Source organism: Malus sylvestris, chromosome 13, assembly GCF_916048215.2.
Source record: "Malus sylvestris chromosome 13, drMalSylv7.2, whole genome shotgun sequence".
NCBI lineage: Eukaryota > Viridiplantae > Streptophyta > Magnoliopsida > Rosales > Rosaceae > Malus > Malus sylvestris.
Window position 1 is genome coordinate 4,223,237 of NC_062272.1, and position 23,914 is coordinate 4,247,150.

At 36.5% G+C, this 23,914-nt stretch overlaps 4 protein-coding genes across 6 annotated transcripts; 2 read left to right on the forward strand and 2 right to left on the reverse strand.

Annotated features, from left to right (window-relative positions):
- The first annotated feature begins 946 nt into the window (after positions 1-946).
- LOC126595039 (eukaryotic translation initiation factor 5A-2) lies at positions 947-3,264 on the forward strand. Its single transcript, XM_050261360.1, has 5 exons — positions 947-1,199; positions 2,028-2,150; positions 2,243-2,299; positions 2,428-2,502; positions 2,881-3,264. The coding sequence occupies exons 1-5, from the start codon at positions 1,077-1,079 to the stop codon at positions 2,980-2,982; spliced, it is 480 nt and encodes a 159-aa protein (XP_050117317.1). The 5' UTR covers positions 947-1,076; the 3' UTR covers positions 2,983-3,264.
- A 598-nt stretch (positions 3,265-3,862) lies between these two features.
- On the reverse strand, positions 3,863-7,352 carry LOC126595038 (isopentenyl phosphate kinase). 3 transcript variants are annotated; one of them, XM_050261359.1, is made up of 11 exons: positions 6,996-7,352; positions 6,396-6,631; positions 6,174-6,271; positions 6,015-6,057; positions 5,633-5,694; positions 5,470-5,526; positions 5,273-5,308; positions 5,111-5,188; positions 4,658-4,724; positions 4,500-4,562; positions 3,863-4,325 (listed from the first exon to the last, which is right to left on the reverse strand). In XM_050261359.1, exons 2-11 carry the CDS (start codon positions 6,565-6,567, stop codon positions 4,123-4,125), a joined length of 879 nt encoding a protein of 292 aa, XP_050117316.1. In that variant the 5' UTR covers positions 6,568-6,631; positions 6,996-7,352; the 3' UTR covers positions 3,863-4,122. The 3 variants fall into 3 exon arrangements, with proteins under 3 accessions (XP_050117316.1, XP_050117315.1, XP_050117314.1); XM_050261358.1 differs by having other exon boundaries at positions 6,396-6,658; XM_050261357.1 differs by having other exon boundaries at positions 6,396-6,626; positions 6,996-7,351.
- Positions 7,353-13,440: 6,088 nt separating this feature from the next.
- On the forward strand, positions 13,441-16,694 carry LOC126595041 (probable WRKY transcription factor 3). The gene is made up of 4 exons (XM_050261362.1): positions 13,441-14,001; positions 14,866-15,569; positions 15,667-15,828; positions 15,999-16,694. Exons 1-4 carry the CDS (start codon positions 13,561-13,563, stop codon positions 16,270-16,272), a joined length of 1,581 nt encoding a protein of 526 aa, XP_050117319.1. The 5' UTR covers positions 13,441-13,560; the 3' UTR covers positions 16,273-16,694.
- Positions 16,695-16,978: 284 nt separating this feature from the next.
- On the reverse strand, positions 16,979-22,079 carry LOC126595042 (uncharacterized). Its single transcript, XM_050261363.1, has 10 exons — positions 21,735-22,079; positions 19,627-19,939; positions 19,158-19,241; positions 18,802-19,047; positions 18,556-18,694; positions 18,307-18,469; positions 18,078-18,206; positions 17,789-17,983; positions 17,416-17,538; positions 16,979-17,328 (listed from the first exon to the last, which is right to left on the reverse strand). Exons 2-10 carry the CDS (start codon positions 19,898-19,900, stop codon positions 17,218-17,220), a joined length of 1,464 nt encoding a protein of 487 aa, XP_050117320.1. The 5' UTR covers positions 19,901-19,939; positions 21,735-22,079; the 3' UTR covers positions 16,979-17,217.
- Positions 22,080-23,914: the final 1,835 nt, after the last annotated feature.

The following is a 23,914-nucleotide window of genomic DNA, read 5'->3' on the forward strand; positions in this document are numbered from 1 at the left end:
TGCGCCGGTGATATGTTCGATCTTCTATTTACCTTCGAATAAATTGATATCTTAATTGAATAGAACACTAACATATTCACAAAGAGCAGATGTGCATTGTCATTGTTTCAATATAACATGTATTGATAAATGTTGGCAACAATAACATCAACACATTAGTAATCAGGCTCTTTATGCAAAGGGATTCTCATTTTTTTCTAAAAATAGGGATTAGGTATGGGGCTCACTTCACATCGAACTTCAATGATCCAAACCATCTATTTTGTAAGTCTCGATTCATAGATCATAGTTGCAAAAATTCATTCCAATCCGAAATTATTTACCTATTTAATTATCAAGATAAAATTTCATTGTTTCTTGTATAACAAAATATTCGTTAATTTCTTTGAACCCAATTAGATGTTTTAAACATTTCTGATTTGGCTAATATTTTGTAAGGATGATCTATGAGGTGTAACTTGAAAAATAGACGGTTCAGATCGTTAAAGTTCAATGTAATGTGGACCTCACAACAAATTCCAATTTTTATAAAAAAAAAAAAATTGAAATCCCTTCGGTTAAAGACTTCTTAGCGTATCGGCAAATGAGACGTTTGTCCCATAGCTGACTAGAAGATAATGTACAAATGGGCCTAATTGTATGGTTTCATTGTTGGCCGGCCCATAATAGGAACCGAAAAAGGATAAAATGAAAAAAAATTAAAAAAACAAAAATGGAAAGACAAAGTGTGTGCAGGTGCAAAACAAAAAATTCGAGGCCGAGAAGAGCAGCCCACGTGCTAAATCCGCATTCGCGCGTCAATCATACGCAACAAATGATATTTTAATCAGTGCAAAGTCAAGCAATCCAACGGTGGACAGCGACCCTCACAGTCGCAGCATCTTTTAAACCAAAAAATAAAATAAAATATAAAAAGTATTTGAAACCAGAAGCCGTAGAGGGCTCGTCCTCTTCCCATTTCCTTGCGAAATATAAATACCATCCATCACTTGTAACCCTTCCTCCGCGTATCTCCTCCCCCTCCATCCTCCCTCGAGCTTTCTCTCTTACCTCTCTCAGTGCGATCAGAACCAGCCATGTCGGACGAGGAGCATCACTTTGAATCGAAGGCCGACGCCGGAGCTTCCAAGACCTACCCTCAGCAGGCCGGTACTATCCGCAAGAACGGTTACATTGTCATCAAGGGCAGGCCATGCAAGGTTCGACTCCTTGATTTTCTTTCGATCTGCATGTATTTTAGGGCTCTGATTTCAGATATTCGCGGGATTTCGTTCGATCATTATATTTGTTTGCATGCCGTATGGATTTGTTGATGAATTCTCTCTCCTGTGCAGGATTATGATCGGTACTTCTTTATTGAGATCGGAGTTTAGTTTTTGCGATTTTATTGTTTTCCGATTTTGTTCCTTCTCTGACTGATTGGATAGTGTTGAGCTGATGATCAATTATGTATGAAATTATTTGATTTTGATTTGCTACTGCTACTGATTGCTGCTATCTACCTGTGACTGATAATAACTATGCACATATATACATATTACTTACACCTATATATGCGCGAGCATATATTCATACACGTATATATGTATACACATATATCCGTACACACGTATATATGTATACACATGTATCCGTACACACGTATATATACACACATATATACATGCACAAACGTATACATATACACAGATATACACACACGTATATATGCGCGCATACACACACAGATATATAGCTGATGTCTTGAAAATATAGATGATACTTGTTCTAAGCTGAGCTCTGATTGCTTCTCCACTGCTATGTCTGAATAATTTTTAATTTTTGTTTACGTTTTCATTTTTTGTTTTTGTTTTGTGGCTGTCCGTTGTTAGGGAGTGAATATATTTGTTGAATCGATTGTGTAAGGTCGTCTCGTCGATGGTATTATATCAGATTGGATTTATGTTGGTGGCTGTGATATGAACGTGAAAGAACAACCAACTAATGGAATGTTGTGGGTCTGCTCTTTCTTTTGTCTTTTGTCACAGGTTGTGGAAGTTTCCACCTCCAAGACTGGAAAGCACGGTCATGCCAAGTGCCACTTTGTCGGTATCGACATCTTCACTGCCAAGAAGCTTGAGGATATTGTTCCATCTTCCCACAATTGTGATGTACGAACCCCCTTAAGTTTGTTTGATTTATATGTAAGCACGTCGTTTGTTTCTTTCGTTGGTATATCAATGTTTGTATCTTTGTATTGTAGGTTCCACATGTCAACCGTACTGACTACCAGCTGATCGATATCTCTGAGGATGGATTTGTAAGACTGCACTTTCGTTTGTTGTTATAAGATTCATTGATTTCATTGAATGTTGCTTGTTACTTGGATGATCCCACTAGTTTACAATGCTTACCCTGACTTGAACCGTAATCTGTTGCTTACTGAAGGTGAGTCTGCTGACTGAGAATGGTAACACCAAGGACGACCTGAGACTTCCAACCGATGACAATCTGCTTACGCAGGTTAGTTTTGTAACATTCGCCTCTTCCACTTAGTTTGAATGGTATAGTGTGCTTGTACATGTTTGTTGGGGCTTCAATTGTCTTAGTGTTGTCCATGCTGCTAGTTCGGCTTTATTCCCGAACGACTGTAGAATCCATGTCTGCTGGAGGATTTACTTTTATTGTGGGTGTTACTTGCATGAAATTTGGTTTAAAACTTTTTGTCATGTTTTTATTTTCACCAGACGCAGAGTCAACTTTATGATGTTTCTTCCCGTTTTTACTGTTCGACGCATTTTAAAACTTCTTTCCTTTGCTTAACTAATGTTATATAATTACGTTTCCTGCTGGTTATCCCTGTAGAATCTTAATTGGTTATTTTCTTGGTATTTTATGCAGATCAAGGATGGGTTTGCAGAGGGGAAGGATCTGGTTGTTTCTGTCATGTCTGCTATGGGAGAGGAGCAGATTTGCGCCCTGAAGGACATCGGTCCCAAATAGATGCCCTTCGTTCTTCGGGAACGTTAGCCTTCAGATATAAAATGGAACGGTTAATAGAAACTTTCGGGTCACCCCTTTCAGGAACTAGTGTTCTTGATTAGAGGTGGCCTTGGGTTATAAGTTAATGTTGCCATTAATTAGCGTGTCGTTATCAATATTTTTGTTCTGTTACTGTTCTGAATCATGCCCCCAATTTCATGGTATTGACAAGAGTTATATTGAAGACTGTATAGTACCTTCACTTGTTCTTGGTTCGAAATTTCACGGTCCTTGTTTTCGTCACCCGATGGATTCTTCTTGTTGCATTGTGTTTGCCTGGTGTTTCTGTGTTAAATTACTCTTTACCAAATAATCGACGGTGAGGCTGGTGTCGTACAACCGAGTCGGTTTCTTTCCGGTTGGTTGTTTTCCTTTGGTAACTTGATGGTCTGTTTGGTGTTTTGGAGCTGGTTTGGATCTACTTCTCTATATCGCTGCAAACCCGGCACGAGGAGTTTCCAAAACATTTGACTCTTCACCCATTCCAATATAAAGGATTCGTCAATCAAATAATAGGTAGTAAATGGTCATTTGAAAAGTAAATGAATTGCTAGTTGTAAAATATTTATTCTCGTCAGACTTAACCCCAACTAAAATAACAAGGGTTTGGACGATTTTGACCTAGTTACTCTTCAGGATGGAGTGGAAGAAGAGGAGATTCTTGAATGAGAAAATGATCTAATGACTTCAAAAGAATCGAACAAGGAGTGGTTTGAGGTGATATTTTTATGTACGGTTATGTAGAGTGATAGTAAGAATGACTTATCTAGCAATTTTTTCACTATTACCCCCAAAAACACCACCGTGCCTTGGTTAAAATTGCGAGAGTACGCTTAACCTCTGAATTTGAAATCACTCATTATATACCTAGTTTTGAGGACCGATGAATCATAAACGACCAGAGTTGGCTGGCCTGTCGCAGCGGGTAATGAATTTGTTTTTACCTCAAACACTCAATTGTCTGATCTTGTATCGAGACAGTTCATATAATCATAAGTGGTTAACATCTATGTCTTCTCCAAACGCCGACTTCTTTCTTGTGTTGGTCTCCGAATGTTTACGTTTAACACCTCGATTGTTCATAACAGCAAAAGTGATCGATCATTCATTCGAAAACCGGATTGCCGTTCCAAGCCAGTCATCTGGAATGCTACCTTTCAATTCTCCACTCAATGCCCTCAAAGCATGGGTTGTTGCTGCCTTCACGATGTACACATCGATTCCGAGTTTTGCAATCGCCGCAGCTTCCGATATCTTGGTCAGCATTCCGCCTGTTGTATCATGGGCTGCTGCTTTTGTCTCAACTGTTCGACATGACAACCATGCAGGATCTGGCATTAGCTGAAGCATGCTTAATGCTTAATAATACACAAACATTACAGATGCTAGTAACTTGAACAAATTCGGGATCAATTCCCATTTTGGCACAGCCAACAATAACGAAAACAAAGCTCGTAACGTGTTGGGTTCATTCGCACCTTGCTTATTCATGTTCTCAAGTGTTGGGCTCACGATCGACCAGCTCCCATCTTTAGCCACAGCTACAGTTGACAAACTTTGAATAAGTCAATACAATTCAACGAATAAAAACAAAACTCCATTTCTGTGCAAATCCAGGATTAGTAAGACTGCTTACCGATTTCTCTCAAGAGTACTGCATTTGGTTCCGACGGTGGACGGTCATAAACCCCAAAAACATCAGTCTTAAATCCACATTAAATAGAAAACAAACATAGGATGTTCATCCACTCATATCAAATGGTAATTTCCTGCCTATCTGACCCCAAGTGGTTGGACTCAGTTTTTCTTTGAGATTAGATGCTTTATGGAAGGAGGATGCATTCTTACTCTCCTAATGCAGGTATTGAGTTTGAGACAGTGGACAGATTACCTCTAGTTCACTTTCGCCTGTGAAGTTTGCTAAAGTAACTGGTTTAGCATTGGTCTCTTACAAAGACTAATGCGAATTTATTGGCCTCAAGTAACTTTTAAGACACTTCTATCAACTATCAGGTTGTGCAGTGTGTTCCGAAGTCATTTCCCAAAATACAAATGCATGAAACTTTCCATTTCGAGACAGTGTGGATACGAGAAAAACAACAAAGTCAGGCTTCAAGTGCGCTGCAAGGTGACTAATGATGACATCTCCACTCAATATGGTACAGTCCTGATTAGGCAAAGCGATTAACAAAGCATCAGTACAAGTTCAATATAAGCAATAAGCTAGTGAACTTCTATAAGAGAGACCAACCAGTAACTCATCGAGCACAGCATCTCCATGCAAAACCTAGGAAGCGTATAGCAATCAACATTAATCACCGAGGGAAAGATGAGAAGAAAAACAGAAACCAACAGCACGTATAAATAATTCATAACACAAAAGGAGGCAGTTCAAAATACGTAAAAAATAGAATGATAGGAAGAATGATAATAATAATATGAACTTACAGGTACTAAACCAGATTCGATAGCCTTGGACACTGCAGACAAATCAGCTGAAGCTATCTGCAGAAAGGGATAACTTACATTAATAAAGAAAATTTAACAATAAGGATAGAGAACATAAAATAACTTTTGGGATCAAAGCATTTAGCGGAAACAAGCCACTGACATTTCTTTCACGGGTCGACCATCCACATGAAAATGGAGACATTCCAATGGAAGGGATACCCTCTGGAAGGAAAACACATAACAATATTCATGAACGTGAAAGTTGGGTGAATTTAAGAACTTAAGCAGATAATAGCATGAAATCATGATAGTGAAATAACAGTTTCATGCAGCTTTGAGAGCCAAACAAAATTGACAAATACCGATTGGTCAAGTAAACTACAGAACTTACAAACTTCTTCAACCGCTAGCTAATAGTATCTCTGATGCATTAGATGCATTGTTAATTTAAAACTGCGAAAGCTGGTTTTTCCTTTGAATCTGTTGATCTTTAGAAATATAGTTTGTGTATGAAAACGTTTGTTAATAGGGTAGATTAATACCTCTGGCTAACGCTCTAACAATTTCTAGATTGAGCTTTGTAACCTGAAATAATTGAAATAAACATGAACATGAAAATGGAGGAATAATCCGAAAGAGACGAAAGCAAACTTAAAGCAAAGTCTATAGATGTGAAGCGAGTCAACGAGGCAGAGTCTTACGGAGATGCGTGTGGCAACAAAACCAGCCTTGACAAGGGGTTGGTACAACCCACCTTTATGAACGCCCGATTTACTAGCTTGAAAATGCCCAAAAGAACCTGAAGCCACCATAGCACACAACATATTAGACGAATACATATCTTTAGAAATTAGTGAAAAGGCTACTTTGTATCTCAACAAACAAATCAAGTTCCAAGTGATGAAATAAACCAAGCAGCTAACCTGCTCCATGAACAACTATAAAGGGGCAGGGGTCCGCAACTGGCCGATGTTCAAAATCAAGTATGGCAGATGAAATTTCTGATTCTCCAGGTTGCTTGCTCCAATCCATCCCAAGCACCTCCCCAGAAGGCGACCCCGTAGCCATTGATTGCCTCAGCTGCGACGAAACCATCTTGAGATTTGCTTCATTTATTGTCTCTAATTCGTTCTTGCAAGTAACTGCTGCACCTCCTAGACTAGGCAAAAAATCGTGTTGTAACAATCTAAGACCAAAATACGAACAAATGATTACAAATGCATTTCATAATTTAGTTTTATAAGCAACCATTCATCCAAACACCTCAGATTTTCCCAGATTGAAACGAATCGGTTTTCCACAGTTTATATTAACAAAGGCTTAAAATTTATCAGCTGCCCATTAATCTAGCACGCCAAAAGCACTTTTCTAGACCTCGTTTGAGCAATCAGCTTTTCTGGGTCAGCGTAAACAAAGCTAGAAATGATCGAAATGAAAATCTGGAGAACAAAAACTCAACCACAAAAGCACAAATTCTGATGCAAATTGAATTCTACCAAAAAGGAATAACTAGATTAACAGACCGAGTTTGACGATGCAGCGAATCGGTTTCGTGAGGCTGACAGAAGCGCTTCGGAGATCATTTGTGTTGGTCTCCTCCATCGTAAATTTGTGGGGTTTCCGGGACCTAAAGCTCTGAGTTTACACTCTCAAAAGTTCTGGGTTTTTAGGGCACGTTTACGTAGGTAATCGGCATCGAGAAACGGAATTGAACTCCGATTACAAATTATTCCAGTGCTTATCATATTTGGGAAATCAAAATTTAGTGGGTCCATCCAAATTTTGGAATCCAATTCCGAGATTTGGAGGAATTGGACTCCTAACGAGAAACGGAATTGAACTTCGATTACAAATTATTCCGGTGCTTATCATATTTGGGAAATCAAAATTTAGTGGTCCCATCCAAATTTTAGAATCCAAAACGGAATTGAACTTCGATTACAAATTATTCCGGTGCTTATCATATTTGGGAAATCAAAATTTAGTGGTCCCATCCAAATTTTGGAATCCAATTCCGAGATTTGGAGGAATTGGAGTCCTAACAATTGGATGGCATTTGGATTCCGGAGGATTGAGGGAATGAGGAATCCATTTTTCATACCCATTGTACCCTTGCATAAAAGTTGAAATTCCAAAGAAACCCAAGCTCTGGTCCCCAGAGTTATTATCCCTCTCTTTCTCCCTCACCACCGTCGCACATCCCTTGCCTTTCCATGGACGCAGACCCAACCATCATCATCTTCCACAACAATTAAACCACAAAAGTAGATCAAACCACAGACCAAGAAGAACCTTGCTGCAATTTTAGTAGGTAATCTTATGAACAAAATGTCAAAAACCAAACCCCCACACCAAACCAACATGAAATCACAGCCCTGTAAACTAATCCTTCATAGAAACGATATCATCACCACTACCACTGCCCATAGGCCACAAACCCACCTTCAATTTCAAACTGTTGAGAGATGAGAGAGGCGGAGAAGGAGAGGAACAATTAGGTTGGGGTTTGGTAATTGGTTAGTTTGCTTATTAATTTTATTTTATATCATTTGACTCTCTATTAATCAGCATACAAACTTAATTTAGTATAACAAGGGTATTTTAGTAATCACATTAGTTTCTATTCCGATTTATATGAACTAGTAAATAATTTATATAAGTCAATGTTATTCTTACTCCGATTACAAAAAGTTTAGTAAACAGCTCTAATAATAATCTGATTCTGACTCCACTCCATTTCAATTCCTTCTCAATCTAACACTATGTTTGGATGAAAGAAATAAACATGAAATTTTTGTAAAAGTCAGAATTTATAAATTGACAAACATCAATTCTCTTGTTTGAATTCATAAACATAGAAATTTAGAATTTTCGCGTGGAAAAAAACTTGGAATTTGGGACCTCCAAATCCCAAGTTCAAATTTCATATAAATATGTGTCATTTCTCAATTTCTATAATTGAAAGTTTAAAAATAACAAATTTCATATTTAATTTCATTGTTTTTTTAGGTTAACCAAACAAGAAAATTTACAAATTCTATAAAATAAAATCTCGTCATTTTAATTTTCAGCATTTTTAAATTCCTTAATAATCTTAAATTTCTTCATCCAAACATTCTCTTTATTTTGATTGCGAATTAATAAACAAGTCATTAGTTTCAAAAAAAAAAATTCTGGGTTTTTTTACAAAAAAAAAAAAAAAAAAAGTTCTGGGTTTCGTACTCGCAGTCGATGTCAATCAGGTCAAAACCCAAAACCCCACCTCCGATGTTTTTTTATTTTTCTTGTTTCCTTCCCTTTATTGTCACAGGGTTCTCGCGGGAAGACAACAAGAAAAAAAGAAAAGACAAACTTTATTTTCTATTTTAAAATATTTTTTTATCGTACGATATACTATGAACGGACACAATTTACGAATTCTCGGAACCCTCACAAACAGAATCCAAAAAGAATCCGGATTCCAATAAACTTGTCTTTATCTTAAATAGGTTACGTGTGGTATAGATGTAAGACACGTAAGAAAATTGTGATCAATTAATATAAATATATGCACGTGTTACATCAAGATCGGTGGAAAATAAATGCAAATTGTTTATCAACAACTATTGCCTTAGATATAAATTATGGAAGTTTGCTAAAAAAATGTAGAAATTTAAAACGAGGTTTTAGAAAATGCCATATGATAATTTGTCTATATTTAATCGTTAAATTGGAAATATCGACGAAATTTGTCGATTTTAGCAAAAATTAAGAGCTTATTCAACATCTCGTGAAATTTAGACTTTAACCCATTTTTCACATTTTTTTTTCTTCTGATGTTTATGATATTTCACAAAAATATCAAACGTATCAAAAAAAAAATTTAAACACTAGTTGTAAGAAAATCACATGACATTATTGTGGGGCAACCAAAAATTTACTTGCTTGACTCTTTACCGAAATTTTCGTTCATGAAATTTAGTTAATATTTTAAATATTTTTTTAAGTTTTTAATAATTTTTTAATAAAAAATAAACCCCGCCTCATTAGCATTTAACAGAGGAACTGACGGAATGTATGATATTGCAACAAATTCGAATATAATGTATGACATTGAAACTTTTTAAAGACAATGTATGAAATTGTTAATAACCCAATAGTTGATGTAGTTTTTTGTAATTTACCTATAAATTTTTATACGATTTCTTAACATTCTGACATGCAATAATTGTTCATAATGCAACTCGACTCCTACGAGTAATATTCCCACACATTATACATTCATTATTAATATATAAATAGAACTAGAAGGCACGTTGTCTGCAAATTCATAAATAAATACATTAATTAATTTATCTGCTATATTATTTGGATTTTGAGTAGTTGTGAACCATTCTATATTTATTTATTTTATTTTTTACTTTGAACGTCTTTTGGCTTGACAATATACAAATGTTATGTGAAAGAAAATATGAATTATAATATTATATTATTAATGAAAAACACTTTTCATGGGTGAATAACGACAAAGAAATTTTGTAATGGTCAAGTTGCAACATGTTACATGTATATATGTGCAGTTTGGAACTGCGACTGTACGTGCCACAACCACAATACAACATTTGACAGCGCTCCTTTTCCATGATTTTATTATATTATATGCCAACACGTTTTGCTTTGTGTGGAGTATATATTTGCCTCAAACCATATTTTGCATGTGAAAGAATCTACGTCATTAACCATGCAATCTTATCTTATGTTTTTATAATGTGCATTTGTCCTTTTATAAATACATCTAGTGAGTTGAATATTAATTAGGTCGATTATTCGTATTATAAGACATGAAATAATAAATCTAAGTAACGATATTTTGATACACACAAGTTTCTTCTAATGATTTGTTGATTATGGACTCATTTGGAATATCTTTAAAATAATTCAAAGTGCTTAGCAAATTTTTTCCGGTTTTTTAAAGCATTTGAAGTGTTTTGTCAGGATTCATTTACATTTTACAAAAAATTAATTTCAAAAATACGTTGACAAAAAAGCATTTTAAGTCATTTTAGAAAGAAAACTTTCATGAAAAAGGTTTGGGCCAAGTTTATTTTAACAAAAAATCATGCAATAACTTTATTTAATGAAAAATAAATAAATATTAATGAAAAACCCTTAAATTTTAATAAAAAAACAAAAGAACTTAAATTTTAATAAAAATGACATAATTTTAACATAAAAATATATATTTATGAAAGCGGTACTACACTATTTATTGGTCCAGTTTCATAAATAGCGTCTAGTTCTTTGTCTACTTTCATAAATAGTGTCTAACTCTTGGTCATGTTTCATAAATAGTGCTTAATTATTGGGTCGAGTTTCATAAATAGCGTCTAGTTCTTTGTCTACTTTCATAAATAGTGCCTAACTCTTGGTCATGTTTCATAAATAGTGCATAATTATTGGGTCGAGTTTCATAAATAGTGTATGGTAATGGTACAATTTCATAAATACTGTCTCTTTCTTGGTCCAATTTCATAATAATGCTTAATTATTGGTCCACTTTCATAAAGAGTGCTTAGTTCTTGGTCATGTTTCATAAATAATGTCTAGTTATTGGTCAAGTTTCATAAATGGTTTCCACCTATTGGTTTAGTTTTAGAAATAGTGCGTAATTATTTGTTTTGTTTCATAAATAGTGTTTACTTATTGGTTCAGTTTCATAAATAATGTATATTTATTGGTCAAGTATTATAAATAGTATCTAATTATTTGTTCAATTTCATAAGGTTTTGAAACTTAAACCCTGTTTGGTCCTATAAAAGCATCCATTGCGCCGAAACCGATGAACCAGAAGTGATCCTTTAGATCAAAACATTGGGAATATGATATTCTCAATAATTATATTTAAAAACTATTTTCAATTACCAAATTAAAATACTGGATACTATTTAAGTGTGGGAAATTTTTCCTTATGTCCGTAACACAAGCGGTACATCACATGTCATTATGTAAGTGGTGGAAACTTTTATTTTTATGTTATTAATTTTTTAACACAAGAATCTCATCACTTGTATAAGGACACGTTGTGTACCACCCCATATTCTGAGAAAATTGAAAAATCTCTCATCATCTTGACTACTATTGAGAAACAACATCACAAAAATAAAATTGGGGAATGTAATTCAATTTAAAGTCTTTTTCTTATTATAAGAAAAGAAAGAAGGAAAACTAATGAAAATGACTTGAAAACTTTGAATTTTAACGATAAAGACAAAATAAAGGGTAAATTGAATAGTATCATGATTGACTTTTTAGTGTAAAAATGTGATTTTTCGTTAAAGTGAATAATATCGAAAACTTTTCTTTAAAGTTCCAAAAAAAAATATCTATTAATGCAGCCGACGGAGAAAAAAGTGGAGTGTGGAAAAGGAGACTGGGTGGGGGTGGTGTTTATGTAGGCATGGCCTTTGACCAACTCCAAAGCAATTGGTATATGGGTTTCCACAATGCGTACGACAAGCAAAATATGAAGGATTTGTTGCATCAGTTTATAGGGAATTTTAACAAAAAACTTCCGGTACTGTTCACTTTAATGAAAAAACATATTTTTACACTAAAAAATCAATTATGGTACTATTTATTTTACCATTTATTTTGTCATTATTATTAAAACTCATAGTTTTCAAGTTTTTTTCATTAATTTTCCTCAGTTTATATGGGGACACGCCCAACACAAGTTGGGTTCTCTATGTTTTTTTTATTTTTTATTCTTTTGTCTTTATCATTAAATAAAGTTAGTAGATGATTTTTTATTAAAATGTAAAGATTTGAAACTATTTTCATTAATTTTTCTTTTTAAAAACAATTTCAAGCAAGCTATGTGTGTCACATCCCGGCCCGGGCCCTTACATCCCGGGCTTGACTCCGGCGTAATACAATATTGTTTGTTTTGGATCCCGACTACGCCCTTACGATTTTGTTTATGGGAACTCACACGAGAACTTCCCAATGGGTCACCCATAATAGGATTGCTCGCGCGCGAACTTGCTTAACTTCGGAGTTAAGATGGAGCCTGAAGCTAATGAACTCCCAAAATGCCTTGTACTAGGAAGAGATGAGCATGTACATATAAGGCATAGAGGATCCACTCCCTTGAGCGATGTGAGATGTTACACTGTGTATTAAAAAAAAAAAAAAAAAAGACTTAGAGCACACCATAATGCAAGTATAAGTTTGGCAACATTAAATAGTAAGCATGAGAGAACTCAGAAGTAAAACATCCATAATTAAATTAATTTCATTTTAATTAACCGCATAATCAGTCCATGGATATCATTGTAGATAGTACCATCGATAATCCGGTTATCCAGTGCCCAACTCTGTATCTTCCCCTTCACTACCCCTCCATTTTCAAACTTGGAAGATGGAAATTTTGTAGTTACTAAAAGTCTAAGGGGCATCACCGTCATTTCAAACACAGGCTGGATCGTGGAGGCGGTAGTAGTTTGCAACCTTAGCTCCAACAACACCAAACAACCCAAAAGCTCATATATAAAATAATAAATGAACCCCAAAAATTAAATAAAACCAAGCTTTTTTTTTAGTCAAAATGTCATACCTTCTTACTGGGATCTCTAGGATTTAAATTAAAAGAAGATTGCTCACTGTCAATTATTTTTTATCGTTTTATGAAAAATCTCAGTTAAATTGAAGAAAACACCAATTCAAGTAGAGGGTTTGATTTGACAAAAAAAACCCTCAATTTAACGATGATTTTTTACAGAATGATCAAAATTATATGTGGTGGACAATCAAAGGAATTTTCTATTGGTTTTAAATCTAAGTGATGAGTTACATCAATTTTAAAGATAATTTATTATTTAATTTTAATTTGTTATTTTAAAGGAAAATCAGGAAAGGACTTTTTGGTCTGTGCGGCGTGGACTTTTTGCAGAAGTTCAGATCCACAAATCCGAAAAATACCAAAACAAAACAGACAGACGCAAACTTCACACGGAAAGAAAGAAAGAAAGAGAAAACGAGAGTTTAAATGGTTAGTTGAAGGAAATACTCTCTCGCTTTTGTCCCCCTTTGTTTTCGGATTTTGATCCAATGGCTGACAACCAAGAGCAACCGCCCGCGCCGCCGTCCGGACCATCGCAACCGTCGAAGCCCGCAGCGACTCATCATCCTCCCCGCCCCACGATCACTCTCCCGCAGCGCACCTCTTTCGAATCAATCTTCAGCTCCGCCGGCGGCGGGAATACTGGGCCCGGTCTGGGCCTGGGGTTCAGCCCCGGACCCATGACTCTCGTCTCCAACTTCTTCTCCGACGGCGGCGACGACTGCAAGTCCTTCTCCCAGCTGCTCGCCGGAGCCATGACGTCTCCGTCGCCGAGGGCGCCGGGGTTCCCGCAGCTCGAGGAGCGAAATTCCGGCGACGGCGATGGAAGTTCGGATTTCCGGTTCAAGCAGAACAGACCGCCGTCTATGTTTTCGGTCCCGACGCCGTCCGGGTTTCTCGACTCGCCGGGAATCTTCTCACCCGGTCAGGTACACCCCTCGTCAATCACTTCTTCCATTTATTTACTGAATTACTGTTACCATTGCTTGTATGCTTATCAGGGAGCTGGGATTTTTTTGAAAAGTTTACTTTTTTTTAGTCCGATTTAGATAAATAAAATAACTCGTCTTTAGTTACTGCGAAAACTGAGAAATTTGTTACTCTTGGAAAATTAATTAAAAATTTTGTTGAGAAAAGAAAGCAGTGAGTTAAATGGCGGCAAATTAAGGCAGAGGATTTGAGATTCTAAATTTAGTAACTTTTAGAGGATTTGAGATTCTAAATTTAGTAACTTTGAGAGGATTTGAGATTCTAAATTTAGTAACTTTTTGCCCCTTTTTTTACCCCTTTGGCGGGGAAGGGGAATCTGCCAAATTCTGGGTTATTAGAATTGATTCACTTGTTAGTTAGGACAATTGGGTAAAAGCTAGGTCAGTTGCACCGGAGTTGAAATCCGTCTTCCTGTAACTTAGACGCGGGTTAGGTCAGTTGGCTAGTCTATTTGTAGGCTTGGTTCAAAACAGTTATCAAACGATTTTCATGTTTTCAGTTTTCCGAAAACAAAAATCGACTTGAAACTAGAAGCTGAACCGTTTTTTGGATTTTTAATTTTTCGAGATGATATTGTATTTTACACTAACATGCGGGAGTGGGGTTTGAACTTGGGTACAAGGGGCGGGCACACTGCAGTAGCACACATTGGCCTGGTTCCGGGTTCTTAGGATTGATTCACTTGTTTGTTAGGCAAATTGGGTAAGGGTACTCCAAAAGTATGCATATGAGACTTGTCTGCTTGGTACCACCTATATAAGTTATATTGGTTTCTTATGGTTGTGATTTATGAATTGTTGTAGGGACCCTTTGGAATGACACACCAGCAGGCACTAGCACAGGTCACGGCTCAGGCTGCTGCACTCTCCCCATCCTTTTTCAATTTCTCAACTGAGCATTCAACATCTTTCTCGACAGCACCCGCCACAGTGTTGACACAGCCTCCATCCTTTACTTCCGATACAACACCACCACAAGAGATACCGTCCGGAACACCTGACTTTGCCGTTGCCACAAAAGAATCATCTGACATTTCCCTTTCAGATCAGAGATCCCAACTGTCTTCATTTACTGTCGATAAGCCTAATGATGATGGTTACAATTGGCGGAAGTATGGACAGAAGCAGGTGAAAGGTAGTGAATTTCCTCGAAGTTATTACAAGTGCACCCATCCAAATTGTCCAGTAAAGAAGAAGGTTGAACGCTCGATTGAAGGACAAATAACTGAAATTATTTACAGGGGCGAGCATAATCATGAACGTCCTCAGTCCAAGCGTCCCCTGAATGGAAATAGTCAGGCAAATTCCGACTTAGCTTCCCAAGTTCATGGTGGGAATTTGAACAAACCAAAAGAAGGGACAGGTCCTTATTCAATGTCTAAGAAGCGTCAGGAATCCAGCCAAGCAACACATGATAATTTATCTGGGACAAGTGACAGTGAGGAAGTAGAAGATGCGGAAACCAGAGTTGATGAGAAAGATGAAGATCAACCTGACCCCAAGAGAAGGTAGATATTTTATCTTGATAAGCATATGCACATGCTTGCGGGCATTATGCTACTTGTTTGTCATGTATTCCTAACAAAATTAACTTTTATTTTCCAGAAACACCGAGGTCAGGTCAGAAGCAGCGGCAGCTTCTACACATCGGACTGTTACAGAGCCTAGAATCATAGTACAGACAACCAGTGAAGTCGACCTCTTAGACGATGGTTACAGGTGGCGAAAGTATGGGCAAAAAGTCGTCAAAGGCAATCCTTATCCACGGTAATACTGTTTCTCAATATTTCTAAACTCAGTGTTATATACAGTTTTATTCCATTGATGTCACGATGTTTTCATTTTTATGTTGCCTAACGTATTCAATCAAACGGGTATATTCCTTCTCGTATGGTTGGTTTAAAAATTTCCTGATTTGTCTTTGCTGCATTTTACAGGAGCTATTACAAATGCACGTTCCCTGCATGTAACGTCCGTAAGCACGTAGAGAGAGCCTCAACAGATCCTAAAGCTGTCATAACAACATATGAGGGCAAGCATAATCATGAGGTACCAGCTTCTAAAACCAGCAGCCACTACACAGGCAACAACAATGCATCGATTTTAAGATCAACGAATCCAGGAAATGGGAAGGTTAACCAGATGGATCTTAGAAACAGGGACCAGCAGCCTATAGCAAGTTTACGTTTAAAAGGAGAACAAATAACATAGTTTGGGTTGTACCGAAAAAACAAAACCCCCATAGTTTCTGTGAGTTTCATCAATCAGGAAAGAAAGCAGGAGCCGGAGAACTTGAAATTTCCACGAAGCAGGCAAAATTTGTAAGTTAACGTTGCCCGAATCTGCTGCTCACTACAGGCTGTAGATTTGATCAAGGCCCTGTTACCCAATTGCTAATGTACAAAGGAAAGAGGTAATTATGGAAAAGAAGGAAGAAGTCGGGTCAAATTTTTTTGTTGCATGTAAACTAGTTAACAAGCATACTGTGTTGAAATTTACAACTTCTGTGCATTCTTTTGTATATGTAAACAGTGATGTAGGCTTATATGATTATTTACGCTTGCGTTTGGTAATGTTGTATCGATGTTTGAACTGAACCTCCAAGAAAATTACTTCTACTTTCCGGTTGCCTATTTCTGTTTTGTACTTCTGTTTTTGTTCTTGCTTGCCGCTTGGTAGTCCGTCCTTAGTTCTTTTGCTGTAATGTGGGTTGTAAGGGAGTTTTTGTTGCTGTGTCAACACACACCAATCTTTGCACATCCGACATTGTTGAACAAAACTTTGTGCTGATCAACGATTAATCGATGGCATGTACAAGAAAAAGCCCTGATCCGTTTCTTAAAGCCCTTTACGTCCTCGTTCTTATAAGCTTTATCGACGTGATTAGATACGGGTAAAGATCTAATGGCCGAAGACAGATAGGAAACGCATGGTTTTAACTAAAAAGAATAAGCGTACAGATACAGATGCCATTTTGCACAAGAACAGTAGTACGGCATTTGCAGTTCATTTCTCTGTATGCCCCTTCTTGCAAAATTGAATTAGGTCGAAGCGACCGAATGTTAACAAAACATGGCATTTGATTGGTGTTTTGGCCGGAATTATAGACTTTTAAAGTGTAAACCCTCCAGGATACAGGTGAGATGCCCGTCCGAGTTAATCGTCCATAGTTATGAGAGTCGGAATTTGACCATGGTTCACAAATTCAATCTTGTTCAAGCGCAGGCAGCACAAGACTTGCTCTGGCAGTTCCTCTTGCTTTTGTGCCTGCCAACACCGTCAAACAAAACTCAAATTGACAAAATGCAGGATGCATATTTACTGTTACAGTAAATGGTAAGTTTGTGAGTTTACCTGGATTGTTAATCCCAAATCAAGTACCCCATTCTTCAAAGTCTCTCTGAATGATTCAAGTCCTTTCCTGGATATGTAGCTAAACCTATGTATATCTAGGTCAATCTCAAAGTAATTAGGTCCCTGCCAAATAAATTACAAAAAAAAAAAAGTTTAGTGTTAAAACCGAAAAAAAACCTCGGTAAGAGAGCATGACCACGTGGCCCGTCAAACACTATCACAAAGAGTTAGACCCTTGTACATGGGAAATTGTACCCATGTGAGGTCCGTTTCTTTAAAAGAGTGGCATGACCAACCACGTGATCAGGCTGCCCTACATAAGTATTTCTCCTAATAACATCGAACTAGAAAGAGTTTATCGTTTTCATTTTACCCTGAAGAAATTGTGTTGAGGGCGTGAAAGAACTGGCTTATCATTGTAAGCATGTATGAGCTTTCTTTCAGTAGAACTCAACTGGAGGTCATCTGGATTGACCAATCCAGCCATGATCTTTAGCCTTTCCCTGAAAGGAACTACAGACTCCTTTGCAAACCCCTTCACCTTCTCAGTCTCATCCTCGACAAATTTCTGAGACAGAAAAACAAAGCGTTGTTAGTAAAACCGTCTTCTTTGCGCACGGATCAAAGATGTGGGATATCCGAAAATTCACGACAAAATTTACCCTGATGCTGTCTTGAAACTGAGGTGATATCTCTTTTTCAAAGTTTTCATTCACTTTGAAAAATAGCACAAGACTCATGCCTTCCCCATCGCATTCGCCGAGGAACATTGTTGTAGGATAAGTAGGCAACTGCAACAACAACAACACCAGAATCAATGCCCCCGAAAACACAACGAAAACTGATCTGCGGCAAATTATTTTGAGATATGGAGGGAGATAGACAGAGTACCTGGATGTTAACAATGAGGAGGGAAGGAACTTTGTCATGTGGTTTTACAGAAGGAAGCTCAAGATGCTGAGCAATGTGATCTCTCTTTCGCGGGCAGATGAACAAATCGACACCAATTGGTACGTACGAGCTGCAGTTTGGAGCCGGGTACTTCAGTTTATCTCTGCACATTTCCATAATTTCATCCTTAGACAGCGGCACTCTGACAAAAACAAAACAAAATTAGTAACAGGAAAACAAGCGATGTACTTGAAGTAATTCTCGCCGCGGAGCTTGAATACTGAGGGTGGAACTGGAGACCAGGATCCCGGTGCTGGCTTCTCTTCCGTTGAGCAAGGGATTCGAAGTCCTGCTCTTGGACGGAATAAGTACTTCTGATCGGACGCACCTGTTCATCCATTGTCGCACGTTCAGTTTTGCAGCAGGGAGCAAGTAGGCACCGATAAATTGTTACTTGGACTCTAACTTCAAATTTTGATCACATTTACTACTTACTTTTCCTTTCGCTGTCGTCAACGGATTTCCTCTTATAAGAAAGCATAATCACAGCCGCGGGGTTCTTCTGATTCTTGTCGTTGAAACTCACTTGGGTTGTCTCGACAGAATGGCGTGCATTTCCATCTATTTTTAGGTAACTTTCGTAGAACCCTTCGTACTTACATCCATTATCGACAATGCATGATGCGGTTTCATACTGCACCAGTTGAGCATTTGGGATGTTCCCTGCTAAAGGAAACCCATCTGGCACCCAAAAAACAAAGAACTAGTTTTAGCCACCGAAAATTCACAACTGCCACAAAAAACAGGAAGGATTAAATTAAAATTAACTGGTGATTTAAGTGCGTTATTACCTCCATGCACACTGCAGAAATCGTCTTCTGAATCGGATTCCATCATGCTTAGTGAGTCAAACCATGCTTCCCCTGGGCCTTTCCCTACACGAAGTTGTAATCTGTACGGTCAGAAGTCACTTAACACGAAAAGCTTGGGAAATATATAGATAGAACTTTTCGCAAATCTTCGATCAAAAATATACTTTTTACCCTAAAAAGACACTAAACATGTTATAAAACACGTTTTATCGTCCATTTATTGTTTGTTTAATGTCCCTGTAGTGAAAAAGTTCATATATGATATGACTGAAGAAGTGAAGATTTATACGGAGTTCTATGTATATTTCCCTAAAGTATTTGAAGTAAGATGGGTTCTGTTGGTGCTAACTTTTCATGATGCTCCATTTCTAGTTGAAAAAAAAAAATGAAAACTAAAAACCAAGACACGAAATGGTTATCAAACGGGTCTTCAACATTTGAAACATACCGCCATTTGCATCTATTTGACTGTGGTTCCACTGAAGCTGAGTGAGATGAAATGTTCCATTAGAAACCTCAGATCTCTTGCAGGATGTTGCAGCACCTTTCTCGAAGTCAAGATGCACAAACTCACTCACAGACTGTCTTTTAGGCGCATCGGGAATGGCAGCGGAGGCAACCTTCTTCGTCTTCCTCCCCTTAATCCGGCGTTTGCCGGATCTGTGGACCTTTTTCTGATGAGCTTTGATAGTTTCATGTGGTCTTGAGTAACAAACGCCCATGGCAGCTAAGTTTCTTCAAGTAATGCAGATAAACTTAACCTGCAAGGCAAATATAGAACTCCGGTTTTAGAACAAACACCGGAGTCCGGACTCCTTCAGTGACTAGGATCAAGGTTCTAAAAGAAGTTAGGTACTAGTCAGGCGGTAGGCTGGGTCTAGCACTTAAGCAATTAGGCGGGAGCTTAACCGGGCGCCTAAAAGGATTAGGTGGATTTAAGTAGATTTATTATATTTCGTGTAAATAAATGTTTGTTTATATTTAAAATATATATAATTTTATCATAAACTATAAAATAGAATAACATATATAATATGAAGTATTAGAATATAAAGAAAAAACAAGCATATAATGTGTGTTCATTTAAGTATTCAATAAGTCTCTTATAATTTATTTTAAAAAAATACAAAATGAAAGTTATATATTTTGTCTAAGTGAGTCGCAACCTAATTGGATGCCTAGGCAGTAAGGGCGCATCAGCAGATCTAGACGCAATTTCTTAATTTTCAAACGTCTAGTCATTAATCGAGACTATGACCAACCGTCTAATGCCGTGACTGAATCTACGCAACATTAGACAAAAAAATTTAGAACAGTGACTAGGATTGGACTGTACTGGATAACTCTGTATAATACAGAGTAAGTTTGAATATGCAAATTGACTTTGACGATGAATGGAGTTCTAAGTAGATGGGATCTGCATTAATGTGGAATCTAACATATTTCCTGCTAAGACGTATTGAAGTTGGCATGGCCCCAATCAGTCCAATCAAATTATAAACATACAATTAATGCACAAGTTTTTCTTTTAAATTTTGTACTAGAGGCTGATATATTGCAAACATTCAAAATAAAAAATAATTTGTTTTTCAATGCATGCATGAAACTCAAGACTACCCAATATTTCTTGAAAAATTCTCGATAGAATTACTGCAACAGCAAAAAATAATTGTCTATGCACGTAATGCATGTTTGATACTTACCGAGTTTTCTTTCCCTAAATATCGATATCGGTTGTCTTTGGCAGAAATTATGGAAAATTACAGTGGGGTAGTATATCAACTCATTCAGATTTAGTTGAAATTAGAAAAAAATTCAAAAGTTTGAAATTTGTAATAGATTATGATAAAATTTATGTAGTGAATCGAAAAACATCATTGATATTCAATGGTTTTCTTAAATCTCACTACTTCACCCTCCTTCCCATATTGATCCTTAATTTTTCAAGTATTTCAACAGAAATATTAACAATTTTGTAGATATTTTAACCATAACAATTTAACCCCTAATACTATCGTTTATTTAAAAAAAAAAGAATTACATACCCAGGTGGGAATTCTTTCAGAAATATTCTACCAGCTAAGATTTTATGTTTTAAAAGACAAAAAATGGAACATGAAATATTGGAAAAATAAGATGGGAAAAACTAAACTAAAAGCAAAATCATACAAGAAATAAATTCAAGTCACCATCAGTCATGAATCATGATAGAAAAGACGAGGGCTGATAATTTGAAAGCCAAGTTATGATGTTAGATGAATTGAATTCACTTCATCGAGTGGTACGAAGAGAGTAGTTGCAATGTGTTATGATTCATGAATACATTAAAACAAACACTAAATGCATAATCAAGTGTAACAAAAATTCTATATGCATGACGTTCGTTTTTTATTGTACTGTTTTCATATTTGTACCAAAAACATGAATTATATCAAAATAGAGGTCTGTTTCATAGCCGGACAATGACGCATGATTGTAAATTACGAGGAAATGAAAATAATTGCATGCACAGAGAGAGAGAGAGAGAGAGAGAGAGAGAGAGAGAGAGAGAGAAACCTGAGAAAGGGTTAAGGCATCGATTAATATTCCGGCATGAAAAAAAGAAGAGGAAACCGTCGTTCCTAGGTGAGGAACTCGGCCTCCTTCCCTTGAAACTTGCTCTGTTTTTCTCTCTGCCTCTCTGTTTTCGATCAACTTAAAGTTTTTTGCTTTAAATCCAAACGAAAAAAAACAGAGATTATAAATTCAGACAAGACAGAACACAACGCAGAGGAACGGAGGAAGGAAAGGAAAACAGGTTCCGCTGCATCCGGATCCAATTTTCGTAAGTCTCCTTCTCTCTGTGTTTCCTCTGCTTTCGTCCCCTCTTTTATCTTATTTTTTCTTTTTTTGGGGTGCCATCTTTGTCTTAGTTGGCTTCCGAGTTGGTGGCATACCTTAATTTGACATTGTTTTTTGGGTGGGAATTATGCCTCAGGGTGTTAGATAACCATATATTTAGATTTACTATTTTGCTTGGATTTTGGGTTTTTTATTTGAGGGTTTTAACGAAACATTTCAGGTACTGTTTACTTTTAACAAAAAAACCACATTTTTATAATTTCCTGATACTATTCACTACATCTTTATTTATCATTTTTAATTAAAACAAAATAAAAATTTGAACTTTTCGTTAGTTTTCCTTTTTTATTTCTACGATAAATAAAGCGAGTTACTCAATTTGTAAACTAAATATGGTATATTTAACTTTTAAGCATAGAATGAAGCATTTTTTAATCGAAGTAAGTGATTGCAAGCATGCTTATGTGAGCAATAACTAATGCAATTGAAATCTTGATTCCGTACTCCAAAGTTTTTATAATACCAATTACGAAAGAAATTAGGGCTAGATTAGGGTAACATTCATACTAAATGAAAGTAGCATACAATTGGAGTCTAATAAGATTAAAAAATACGAAATTCATATTTTGATGAGAGTAGCCTTACGAGTCACATGATCAGACCGGCATAATCAAGTTTGTTTCAATCAACAAAACTAAGGATCCATGATTAGTAGTTACATATGTAAAAGAATTAAGTTCAAAAATGCATATGAGTTTGCAATGCAGGATGCGGGTAAGAAGGAATTGTCACTGTTTATGAACAGTTGTGAGTGCGGGAAGGTCGCCATCGATGGCAGAGTTGAGATTGGAAAAGGCAGACACTGAGTTTATTTTTTGTGCACGTCCAGATTCGAATCGGTCCGCTGAGACAAGTGACTACTGACCAATGACCACGACTGTTCCACCATATAAGACACCACTAACCTCTTAGTTCTTATTTCAAACTATTGATTGTTGAACCCCCCACTTCTTCAAAAAATATGATAAATGTGATTGATTGGTAACTATTACCTAGGATGATTATGAGTATCGTTACTAATCTATGTGTAATATTGATCGAAATATAATGTCAATTGGGTAAGACAGGATAGCGCATGACTGCTTATCCTTTTCTTTACACGAAATTAACAACTATGTTTTACTTTTCTCTAGACTCCTCCATTTAGTACTCATACCCAAATTCATCCACTTCAATCAAATTTTTTCATCCCAAGTTCCAAATTTCCTTCCTTAATCCCTTTGGCGCCACCATCGCTATTGACCTGCCCACCGACAAGGAAACTTAGGCAAAAACACCGCACAATGTTTTTATACCTGATCCATAAAAAATAAAAAAATCATGATTCCGCCGCTGCTTAAAAATATTAGAAAAAATTCATGAATCTTCCTAATATTTCAATTCATAAATAGCATGTTTCACTATCTATGAAAACATCAATGATGGCTAAACTATTGCACATTAGAAAAACAAGTATGAAACAACAGTTTAACATATAATTAGTGGGAGTCCTTAATCAGAATGGGAAGCTTAAACAAGAAACCCTTATTTTAAATTAACACATAAGTAGTTGGTTTTGTCTTTGATTAGGGTTTTTTCTTAATAAAGTTGAAGTTGACGAACTAAGTCTAACTGCGTGGCTGTGTGTAAGTGGTTGAGCCATACAATTAATTAATTTAGATTAGAGTTTGTTTTCATGATCCATCGAACATTCACACCACCCACCAAATGAACAACAAACAAATCATAAACTAAGACTGTTTTTTGGTGTTCAGTGAAAAACTTGACTTCATGTTTCATAAGCCCCAAAAGAACAAAAATTAGGTGACAATATTGATAAGAAATGAGAACGATTG